Source organism: Vanacampus margaritifer, chromosome 1 (assembly GCF_051991255.1).
Source record: "Vanacampus margaritifer isolate UIUO_Vmar chromosome 1, RoL_Vmar_1.0, whole genome shotgun sequence".
Lineage (NCBI taxonomy): Eukaryota > Metazoa > Chordata > Actinopteri > Syngnathiformes > Syngnathidae > Vanacampus > Vanacampus margaritifer.
Window position 1 is genome coordinate 38719632 of NC_135432.1, and position 12768 is coordinate 38732399.

A 12768-nucleotide genomic window follows, 5' to 3' on the forward strand; every position below is an offset into this window, starting at 1 on the left:
GTACCCTATTTATACTGTACTTATGTATATCGTATATGTAATTGCTTTTATTTTGACATATTTTACTCTGCTGTCTGCAACATGACTAGCAATGCAAATACTGTAACCTTAACTGGATAAATAATGGTTAAACAAATACATGACTTAATTGACAACTCGAGTTTTTAATCTTTTTAAATGTTTGCATGGAAAGTTTTTTTGGGGGGAAAATAACACATTGTAGATTGCAACTGTTTATTTGTGCGCCTAAAATACAAAACAAGCAAAGCCAGAAGCCGGGCTGAATTTTCAGTGCCTGTCCGCAACCAGGGGTTCATTTCACAAAGCATGTTCAACAAACACCGAGACTAACCCTGAACAGCGAGTTGACATGCCCTGAGATAGGGGAAACTGCGTTTTACGTTCCAGGACAGCTGATTTGAGGTAGTTATATGTGTATGTTTATGTAGTTGTTTCACCTGCCGTTGCCACTACACTACAAATTCCACATCAATGGAGCCCTGATTTATCGAGTCACCATGGCAACGGGGAAGCGCACTCTGCTTCCACATTTTATTTAATTTTTTACCTCGCTCAACTAAAAATCTTAATATGATCATATGGCGAATTTGAACATGTCTTTAGAAAAAAAGTGCAACACCGCAGCGGCTCCCCATGGAGGAAGGCGGTGTGGGAGAACATTGCTGCTCGGGTGTCGGGTCAATGCGTAAATTTAAATGTAGTCCTTTTCAATCACAGAAAAAGTTTGCTTGTGTTATTATATTATTTTTATTATTTATTTTATTTATTGTAATAACTGCCCCTGCACACCATATTACACATTCACTCACTCCAAAAAGTATATATATATATATATATATATATATATATATATATATATATATATATTAACCCAAGCTAGTGAGTAGTAGTCAGCAGCAGAGCGCAACAGAGCACTTACAGGACGCACTAAAATGGCAGAAAACGAGCTATTTTCACCCAGAGTGGGGGGAAGATTATTTATTAGTTTATTCTATTTCAAAACCCGTCAGTTTAATCTGCAAGGTAACAGCGGCGTTGGCAAATAAAGGAAATGCTAAAGCCGCAACTATTGCTTCCTACCCGTAAGTTGTTTTTGCTAAACAAAGAAGCCAGGGGATATTGTGAAGGAAACCGAAGCAGTGGAAAGTCTCTTTGATTATACTTTAAAAATAAATCTGAGATTTTAAAGGCCATTAACAAAGTGCAACTTTCCCGCAACTCCGCTACAAGGTAATGTGAAGAAATGGCCGTGGATGTACAGGAGCAACTGAGGAAGGATATTGACCAGTGTTTGTGCTTTCCCTCCAATTTGACGAGTCGACTGATATGGTGGATGTGGCGCAATTATGTGTTTTCACCAGGATGCTTTTCAAAGACATGAGCATCAAGGAAGAGCTACTCATTTTTTTGCCATTAAAAAGACACACCAGAGGTGAAGATATTTTTAATGCTTTCATGGGATTTGTTGATGAGACAAAACTGCCTCTCTTCAATGCCTCAATGACTGATGACCACCTTGTTGCCTGCCGACGCCTTGCAACCAGCATCTATACTCCTGATTAGAAGAAGCTAGCTGCCTCCTCCCAAAGTCTGGTCTCCCACTAAGGTAGAAAGTAATTTCCTTTTTTTAAACTCAGCGGTACACTTTTCTTGTATCCGTTTTTTCCCCTTCCAGTTTGTTTCATATTAAGGTTGGTTATGGTTATTGTTCATCATGCCAAGTGTGTGTTGTAAGTGTGATATGAGAAAAGTGTGATCTGTTGTCTAGTTTGTTGTCTAGTCTGTTTGCAAAAACAATTAAAAAGTGTTGTGAGGTTAGTTACAGCAGCTATACAACTATATGAACTATAGACTATAGGCGTATTTACGCAAAAACTCACCACAGCAGAATTTATGAATGAAGGAATGTGGCTGAAAGGAGGCAGGAACAGAGAAAACCTCGAGGTTCATTGTGGAAAACCTGCAACCGACCAGGTTTGGTTCATGGAACATGTTACTACGGTAACTGACCGAGATCTTAAATGACCTCTTTTTATGAAACAGGCTAAAGTTATCTCTTTTTCTCTGTTTTCAATAACCTCCCTTTCTGAAAAGGAAAACGCAGTGTTTCCAAAATTTCAGGGTTTCTTGACCCAGAGTTCTCACTAAACCTGCTTTGTGAAATAGACCCCTAGAGGACATCTGCCTGGCCGTACATCATTTCTTGTCGTGGCGAGTTGCTGGCTTGCAATGTCCATTTCACTGACTGAATCTATCCCTTGTGCGCTTTCCTGTTGACATAGAAACGCAAAATTAATAACAATTGGCAATACAAGTATTACTAGTTACTGTAAATAAAATGTCTTACCGACACAGGTGAACACTGAATGAGGGCTGCTGCTTGGTAGCATGATAATGAGCTCACACTTATGCCCGCATTGGAAACTTCAACATGTCCATCCACAACAGCTGTAAATTAAAACACATGCAGGAAAACTGTCAGATTAGTATTAGAGGATATATATGCCTGTGATGTCTGCATACATTTGCATTTAATCTCAAAACAGTTGGCTTCTTAATATTTATTCAGGTAAAAAAAAATATTTAATGTGCAATACATTTTATTTCAATCATTATTGGAGTACATTTTATGTTCCTATACCTAAGCGCAGTGTCTATAATTAAACTCATACATATTACAGTGGATCACAATAAATAACTTCAAACATACTTTCATCCATCCATTTTTACAAGCAGTTTATTACTTAATTTGGCTAATTTGTTTTTACGTAGGTGGTGAGTAAAGCTTTTTTTTGTTTTGTAGGTAGGTAAAGGCTATAGCTTTGGCTTCAGCCTGTTATTGCTTTATGTAACTATAAACTGCTGCTGATAATTGTACCGTATGTCAGTATTTCTGTGAATAACTGAATTGTGCTTTCTTATATTAATCCTCTATCCTTTTACAAATATTTAAGTTAGACATTAAGCAGGTAAACAATTTCAATGTGGTATGGTCATTAAAACACAGGCAATCACCAGAAGAAATTAACAATATTTTTTATAACTATTATCACAATCTATACTCCGAAACTAACAAACCTAACCCTGAGCATATTGAGGCATTCTCCTCAGTATCTTAAATATACCTCAGTTATCTACTGAATATAAAGATATCTTAGATGCGCCACTGATTATAAACGAGCTGTATAGTGCTCTAGATAGTATGCCTAATGACAGAGCACCTGGCCCAGATTGTTATCCGGCCATATTTTTTAAGCACTTTTGGTTAATGCTTGCTCCATTATTCTTAAGAGTAGTAACAGAAATGAAAACTAATGGTTACATAGATCCACACATGAACACATCAGCAATTAAACTTGTATTCAAGCCAGAAAAAGACCCAACCCTTCTGTCAAGTTACCGTCCGTTATCACTAATTAATACTGACATTAAAATTATCGGCAAAAAACTACTAGAAACAGTAATCTTGACAAACATTCATAGCGACCAAACAGGCTTTATTAAAGGTCGTCATTCTACTAACAATATTAGGAGACTCTTCAACCTTATTAGCATGTCACAGCGACATGATAAAAAGGCAGTTATTATATCATTGGATGTAGAAAAAGCCTTCGACAAAGTTAACTGGTCCTTCCTCTTTGCTGTTCTAAATAAATTTGGCTTTGGGAAGTAATTTATTTATTGGGTGTCAAGAATTATATGATTCTCCCAAAGCTACAGTTACTACTAATGGGATTATATCTCAGAGTTTTACTCTACAGAGAGGTACAAGACAAGGATGTCTATTGACCCCTTTATTATTTGCGATATTTATTGAGCCGTTTGCATTAGCCATACGCCAGGATAGAAGTATCCAAGGAATTAACTCCGGAATAACAGAACATAAAATTATTCTATATGGCGATGATATTTTACTTTATTTAGAATAACCTGCTATCTTGTATTTTATCTAAAGGACGAATGGCCACCATTAAAATAAAAGTTTTACCCAAAATAAATAATTGTTTCTCAATGATTCCATTCAAACCTACGTCTAACTGGTTCCAGTCGCTGGACTCAGCCGTTACAAAACTCTACTGGAATAAAAAAAAAGATAAGATTACTCTATCTACTCTTCAGAAAAGGAAATCCTAAGGAGGTCTAGAGGCATCAAATTTTATGCACTACTATATAGCTAACCAGCTACAATATATCATTCTATGGGCACAACCCAACAGAAGGATTGTAACAACCTCAGACTTTTAGATTTACTATTTCCTCCACCTGACCGCCGGGTGGAAGGCACTAGAAATGACAAAATCCCAATTGGAGCCCTGTGGGCTTTCTCCCATATAGCATAACCCCGACTTTCAACTTAACAATCAATCGTTTTATTTAGGTATGTGGGAGCAGAAAGGAATTACACACCTCTACCATCTTTTCTCAGATAATACGTTTATATCATATGCAAATTTGCTTCAAAATACAAAATAAAAAACTGAAATTTTTTACATTATCTGCAAGTGAAAAAATATGGTAAAGAAACAAATTCCAACACTTCAGGGTACGCTTCAACCGCCTGTTTTAGCTAAGGATATTACAAAGCTTTGTCCGACAACAACAAAAAAACTCAAAAATATGTTACTTTCATACACAGATAAAATGTGTTTACCTATCTCTAAATGGGAGACAGACCTGTCTATAGCTCCGGAATCTGACTTTTGTATTCAAGTGTGTGATAACGTATTTAAAATGACAAAACACACAAATTTACAACTTATCCAATATAAAATTATTCATAGAACACATATTACTCAATACATGGTGAAGAAAATGGAACTTTCAGACTCCGACATTTGTCTCCAGTGTTTACAAAACATTGCCAACACTTCTTTCATGCTTTATGGTTTTGCACTCTGGTTATGTATTTCTGGACTAAAGTCTTAGAAAAACTTTCCACTATCTTGGACTGTAGGATACTTTTATCTCCAAGCTTGTGTTTGCTAGGTGACCTAACAACAACTGGCTTACCACGTAAACAGTTTCAATCTACACTCGTAGCCCTTACTATCGCCAAAAAAAAACAATTCTTGTTAACTGGAAAAATAAACAAACTCTGAATATCGACTAATGGTCTAACCTCCTCATAAATCACATTTTAATGGAAAAAAATCTCTGCTTCGAATAAAAAACATATCTAAATTTATACACACATGGTCTACGTACATAGAATCCTTTAATTTAAATCTGTTGAAACTTGATTCTGCCTGTAAGCGAGAGCCTCCACACCGCTATAACTTATATTGCTGCTTCTGTATTTGGCATTTTGTAACTAATGGTTGTGTTTTTATAGTCAGGAACCCAGTTGCTGCAAGCAGAATGGAGTAGCCCACATCAAATGACACCTTACAGTCACCAATTCACTTCCAATGGGCACTAAGGGTTAATATTCGTAATCACTGCATGCTTGTTGGTTAACTTTCTAGGTGCTGTCCCCCCTGTGGGCGACTCTACCCCTCCTTTGGCTGCTGGGTGGGGGCTGCGTCTCGGCCGTTTCCTGGGCCTCTTGAGGGTGCTGCATTGGGGTGCTCTCCCTGGTGTCCAGGGAGGCGCCGCCCCGGCGTGGTCCGTCGCTCCATGCCTGGCGACGCATTCGGGGGTGGGTGGGCCTCCAGGGTGCCCCGGGGTTTCCTCTCCCCCCCTTCCTCCTCCTTGCCACCCCCCCCCCCCATTCATCCTCCTCCGCCTCCCGGTTCCTTCTTGTCAGTCTTCCTCCTCCTCCCCCCTTTTACTGCTGCCCTGCACTGCCGCTGCCCCTTCCCCTTCTTGTCATCTCGTCCCCCTGCCCCTGTCCACCTGGCTCCACCGCTGGCCCGGGTCTCGCTTGGCCAGGCGGGCGGATAGGGTTATTGCGTGGCCTGCCCTGCTCCATTGATCCTCCTGGCACCTCGGGTGGGCCCCGCCGTGCTGTCTGCAAATGCCTGCCGGGGTCCCATTGGTGGTTGGGGGGGCGGTCGCGCCTCCTGCCCCCGCCGGGTTGGGAAAGGCCCTGCTCCTCTTAACTCACTCCATTAGTTTTGCACAATACACTTTGTAGACACATAGGGCACATAACACACTCCCCTCTAATTGTAATGCACTCCACAACTAGGAGTTGTGGGTGAGTCGGGGTGGGGAGCCATCACTTGGGGTAGACCGCAGTATTAAGCAGTGCTGTGGTCCTCCATCTGTTCCCCCTACTCCCAATTTTAATGCACCACACGCACACACTTGTATATACACTGGGTGGGGTCACAACCACGGTGTAGGGGTAGAGTTCGCCAGTCGGCGAGCTGGCGAACTCAGTAACAGGGTTAGTTTTCACTAGGCACGCCAGCGTGACGACCGGGACCTTTCCCTGCCGGGCCTGGGGTTCAGGGGCGCCTCCTGTCTCCCTTCCCCCCTTCCGTCCCACCACACGGTTGGAGGTGGGGTGGGCGTGGGTGCCCCCGCTACTCCGCTGTCTGGTCCTTCTCCGGCACTGATTTCTAGGTACGTGGGGGTCCCCAGGATTTGGGGGACCGGTGGGATGGTGGGGTGCCTTGTGGGCCTGCCGTGCTTGCCCAGTCCTGGCCGGGGTCGACGGCTCCCCTTTTTGGTGGAGGTTTTTCATGCATGCCAGATCCACCACACCAGCATCTACCGAAATTCAAACACAATCTGCTTCTTCGTCTGGTCGCTGAATTGGTGGAGGCTGTCTGTAGATCTCACTCTGCTTCATCTATCCTTCCTTCCTTTCTTTAGTCTTTCCCTTGGTCTCTTGAGGTCTCTCTATTTAGAATTTATATGCTTCTGGGGTTGGTAAAAGATTCTGGTTTGTAACTGTGTGTAGTAGGTGGTTTCTGGTCAGTGCTGGATTTCACTTTTCTCTCTTTTCTTTGATCACTCCTCAACAACTTCACGACTATCGGGATTCTGAAGTATTCGGTTTAGGTGAAAGATATGGGATTTTTAATAGGTTTCAGGTGAATTAATGAGCACAAACTCACACGCACGCACATATGCACATACACACACAAAAGAGAGAGAGAGAGAGAGAGAGAGAGAGAGAGAGAGAGAGAGAGAGAGAGAGAGAGAGAGAGAGAGAGAGAGAGAGAGAGAGAGAGAGAGAGAGAGCGCAATGATGATGACATGTTGACTCGGTAAGATTACAGACTTAACAATACTGAGCTCTCTCAGAGAAAAAACACCGGCAATGGCGGTTGTTTGTTTGTTTTTTGCCGTAACCTGCAACTCATCACAGAGTGTTGTTTTGTCACGCCGAGTGAAAAAAGATGGTCTTTCGCGACGCAAACCTTGTTTGTGACCGTCAATTCACCATCAAGCGTTATGGTGAGTGGAATATGCTTCTATTTCGTTACGTTAACGTGACTTTGCAGTGCTAACACTAATTTAGCGCTGAGCTAACTCCCGGTGAGGTGTGTTTGACTGGACAAAACAACTGGTAATACCGTCACGACGGCGCAGCGAATTGGATGTGCACATTGTAAATGTCTATAAGCAATCGTGGTATTTATGGCAGGCCAAGAATTTGTCATTCCCACAGTTCACGGCAAAATAAATTTTTGCCGATTTGCCGTTGCAGCAAGATAACTACTGACTAAAAGACAGTCACACAATTAAGGTAGCAAACTAAATGACAATATTACAAGTATTTCTGTATAATTATTGTCGTATTTACCTTTGTCTATTCGTGGCGCGCTGATTCCAGTATTGCTCCGGTGACCATGAACTGTGGCGTCGAATTGGCCATCACAATCATTCGGCAGTCATTTCCCCTCCGGCTGCTGCTGTTGCGATCCATGAGTGTTTATAGTCTTGGTGTAACTTTGGAACATTTTGGGGGTGGTGTGAGCATTTTAGTAGCTTGGCAGTAAAAACGAGGTGGCTTCAGTGACGCCGATTCAAAGTCGTGCTGCATGTCTTCCCAAATGCTTAGAAAAGCCTGTACCTTTGTCCACCTATCTATTCGCTTTTCCTCCATTTTAAAATATTGTGACTAATGAGGACATCTAGTAAACAACAACAACAACTACTGTATATGCTCACAGTTAGGCTAATGGCGGCTGTGCAACACCCCCCCAAACAATGATCATTTGTCTGCATAGCACGCCCCCCTGTGCAATTCAGGGTAGACGCCAAGTAAAGTTAAAATACCCTCCTTTATGCTTAGGACCTTATGTAGTACCGTTCCGGCCCATCCAGACCTAGAACCAGTTTTGTGTGTGAACGCAAACTTTGGGCAAACTCCCAGGGTACATAGAAAAGTTCCAACATTGGTTCTTTTCCGCGACGGAAACAGAACAAATTACACAGGAGTCTAAGACCAAAACAGTAGAACTAAGGTATTGTATGATAATATAATTTTAAAAAACTGACAGATAAATATTTATTTATTGAAGGGCTTGGGCATGCACCGCATTTATAGCTTATATTGACCGCTCGCCACTGATCCAAAGCATTCCAGAAATACAGCTAAGGAAAGGCTGAAGAACAAGAAGATTCATGTTCTGGTTGGCCCAGTCAAAGTCCTGACTTAAATTATTTCGGAATGCTGTGGAAAGACCTGAAGCGGGCAGTTTATACCAACCTCTCTCAATTGACTGAGTCCGGCAAGGAAGAGTGGGCAAAAATCCCTCAAAGTGTATGTGAAAGACTGATAAGTGTCTAAAGAAAGAGTTTGGATGAAGTTATCATTGCAAAATGAAATCCGAGTTTTTCATACATCATAAAAAAATTTGAACTCCGCGATGCACCTTGGTTGGTAGAAAAAGTTAATAACGGGTACTATAAAGGCGAGTGAGTCAAAAGTGAAGTTGGATGTAGTGATTCAAGAACAACAGACCAGATCCATGATATGTGCCTTGCAGTGAGTGGACAAGTTCATTATATGTTTTAGGCCGAAGTTAAATGAGACAGAATGAGAATTTGCTGGAAATTGAATTATTGTAGATATCCATGTGAATATTAAAATCACCAAGTAGTATAGGTTTTGGAAATAGTAAAGAGTTATGTGTCGAGGCATCAAAGTCACTATAAAAAAAATAAATCTTTGTTGTGTGCTTAAAAACTTGGCTTGTAGCAGACGTGAGTGACGTCATGCATGTTATGATCATAATCTGATCCAATGGTGAAAAAAACTTTGAATCACTCCACTTTCATCTATAACTGCTTCAAATAATGTAAAATAGCGTACTGTGTGTAGGAATGGTGAAAAAGATTTGATTGGTTTGTTATTATTGTTAATATTTTGTGTCACGTGTTCTGTAAAGCACAGTTGCAGCTGTTGTGAAAACAAATATAAATGAAGTCGAGTTGAGTTTAGTAGCTGGTAGATAGCAACAATGACAGCAGAAGCGGGTCTCAAGAGTTGTATAGCTGTAGATTAAAAAGAGGGATAGAAGGAGGTGATAGTGACGAGTCTATGTTATGGGTGCCGGGGCACATGCCCTTTTGGCACTGATGCCATTTATTTATTTATCTATTTTATTTTTTTAATAGTTTGTGAAAGTAGTTTTGTTGCCTTTCAAAACTAAAACTCAGCAACATAATTTACGTTAAAAAAATATGTTATCCTTGGATGACGTCATACTACGAGACGCACCCCGTTTTGTCAGGTCGCTCGCCACTACACCTGCGGTCGTTAAGTTGGTCTCTCCTTTTGTATTTACGTAGTCTCACTCACAATAAACAAAAGCCAAGGTCATAGAATGCATACAACTCAAGCAAAACAAATGCCTTTATTTGATAGATCTTGTCGACATGATCACAGAGCATGCTGCGTGCTAGCCTAGCTTCAATTGAAATGTAGTGACAAGTTGTATTCAGCCTCGCAACTACAATGAAGTGTGAAATTTGGGCGCAGTTGGTTCTGAGGATGCGGGGAAGATGTCCCCCTCAGTTGCATAAAGACCACGATCCTTCCCATCCACTTTCGCCGTGGCAAAAATCCCCGATAATCTTCCATTGGGACGGGTCAAGGAGCTTCTGCTCCAACTACTGATGCGTTTAGGGTACACAGAATATGTCGGAATTTGTAACTCGCGCTCAGCATTTTAATAAAATCTTCCTGAAGACTCAAACTTGTAGCATGTACTCAATAATAGCTGAATTGAAATATATTTCAAAATATAAGTGGAAATTGCGACATAATCTTTGTTTTTATTTTAACTAAGAGATAGTTTTGGGGGGTTTGCAGTCAGAGTAAGGTTCTAATAAGAAACAGATAGAAGTGTGTTCATAAATTAGGGGGACAATGAAGAACCAAAAAAAAAAACAATCACAGAGTTTTATCAAAAACCAACAATGTTGCTTGCTGAGATGTGGTAGTTACAGTAATAATTGGGTACAGTCCCAATAATGAAATATTAACATCTACACCTGCAGAAAAATAATTAAAGGCATTTGCTCCTACCTGAATCAAGCTAAATGTAATGTAAGACATTTTTTATTTCATTAATTTTAATTCAGACGCTTGCTTGTAGCGTTTTTTTGCTTGCGTCACCACAACATCCTATTTTGGCCATATTCTTTCGGCTTTAATTTTATTTTGGCCAAAAATTGAAATTTTAATTAGTGATGCACTGAATATTAGTGGAATAGTGCAGGCACGTTATCATGTGCTCCTTTTTGTTGTTACTTTGAGCACCTGCTCCTCTAAAGGTTACTGCACGCCCCTGATTCTTATTATTGAAACATCTAATTATTATTATATGTTGCCTGTAAAAAATGAAAGCGAGTCAATTGAATTTACAGAATACATACATGTACATGTACATGCCCTTGGTCAGGATTAGGGATGTTCGATACAACCTTTTTCCCGACCGATACGCAATTCTTGTAGTCACTGCTACTGATACCAAATACCGATGTCACTCGTTAATAAAATTCCCCACCCATAAATACATGATTTTAAAGAAAGACCTATATATCCCAATATATAATTTTCCATAAATTTGCAGGAAATTAATGGCAACTTTGTATTCATATAATTTCTAATTTCTTGTCCCTCATCGTAAAACGGCCGCATGGCATTGGTCGCCACTGTGAGTACCGATACTTTAAAATAAGACTGGTATTGGCAGTGTTACAGATACCTGGTATTGGTAGTCAGCCATCATAGTCAAGATGATACCACATCTTAAGTAAATACCATAGCTGTTTTTTCCAAAATAACTCTACAACTTCCACATTTCATTGTTTTAATGTTGAACAAAAACTAAAGGTTCAGAAGGTTCCCAGGGTCAGCAGAATCTCTGATAAAGTTAACTGAAAATTTAAATAGTTTCCTGAGATTAAAATGGTTTTGAAAAAAGGCAGATACCGATATTCATCAAAATGCCCAATATCTGCGCCGATAATCTGCCTGGTCTATCTCTACTTTTCTGTGTTAAAGCAATACAAGACTTATAATTTGTTTTCCAGTATTGGATTAGGCATCAACCAGTTCAGGATGTACCCCGCCTACTGCCCAAAGCCAGCTGGGATAGGCTCCAGCACCCCGCGACCCTAGTGAGGAATAAGCGGTTAGGAAAATGGATGGATGGATGGATGGATGTGTATAAAGAACAAAAGTGCATATTTTATCATTAATCTCTGGCATTTTATTCCCTGATTTTTTTTTTAAAACCGATTAAGTATCAAAATAAGAACATACCGTGGCGAATGCCATTATCCTGGTTGCGTGATTGTGATGACGTACCCAGTGCGTAAACGACAGCTACCTTTATTCATATCAATCTGTGTTTGTTGACGTAATGGGCATGAAAAAGACCATTTTCTATCCCAATTACTGCGCCAATTCTGATCAGAGTAAAATCAGGTTTCATGTCATTCATTGGGTGGGCTGGGGTAGCGGGTGGGGTGGGGCAGCGGGTGGGAGGCCTCTCCTAATGTGGGCTAATGCGGGCTGAGCACACAACATGTAGTTGGCCTGTCAGAGTAAAAGTCACCCGGATGTTTACCAAGTTAGGGACCGTCCACAACTTACATTTCCAGAATGACCAATGTCAATGGTAACTTGACTGGTAATTGAGCCTCTGTAACATGCAATTTGCAGACGATCCCCAACTTCGACTCGGCCGGCTGAATGAGTCCTCTTTATCGGTCAGTTTCATCCAGCTTTTGGCTATACACAAATCTTTGGCAAGTCCTCCGTGGCTGTACTGCTTTTGAAGAAGTGCTTCTTTGCTATAGGGCGTAATTCCACCTTTTATGTCCGTTGTGGGACGCAATAATTCCTTGGTGAGTGTCTTTGTTGTCATTAGCAGTCATGTCATATATGTTTTACACACGCGATACGTCACGATGATTACACGACTGTTCAAAATGGCCAATACTGTACTTAATGCAAAAATATTCATAAAAAGTACTATAAAATCATAATCGCTCAACATAAATTGACAATCTTTTCAGGGAAGAGTTGAATATTAACCATTTCACAGAATAGATGGTTCGTTTTTCAAATCTTGTATTCCTTTAAGGAGGAGAAAGTGAGCACTAACCTAATAAGCAGCTGTCCAGTCTGGAGGTCTGGCAGGTAAAAGAAGCAGCGCACACATGGCGCCGCCCGCAAGCCTGGGAGAGAGCACAAATGTGTCAGGTACTGCTCAAAGGCCCTGCTTCGCTTGGCGATGGTCTCGGCTGTGAAGTTCCTGTGCAGCTTCTTCCCTGCAAAGGGAAACAGTATGTGATCACACAGGCCAGCCAAACACAAGACAACCCTGGTGG

At 40.8% G+C, this 12768-nt stretch overlaps 1 protein-coding gene across 3 annotated transcripts in view; it reads right to left on the bottom strand.

Annotated features, from left to right (window-relative positions):
- The window catches only part of snx21 (sorting nexin family member 21), a 49762-nt gene that overhangs the window by 8264 nt on the left and 28730 nt on the right, over positions 1 to 12768 (bottom strand). For all 3 annotated transcript variants that reach the window (XM_077554474.1, XM_077554466.1, XM_077554458.1), the window contains one exon: positions 12543 to 12708. In XM_077554474.1, coding sequence (XP_077410600.1) covers positions 12543 to 12708 — 166 coding nt within the window. The remainder of the gene's footprint in view (positions 1 to 12542; positions 12709 to 12768) is intronic.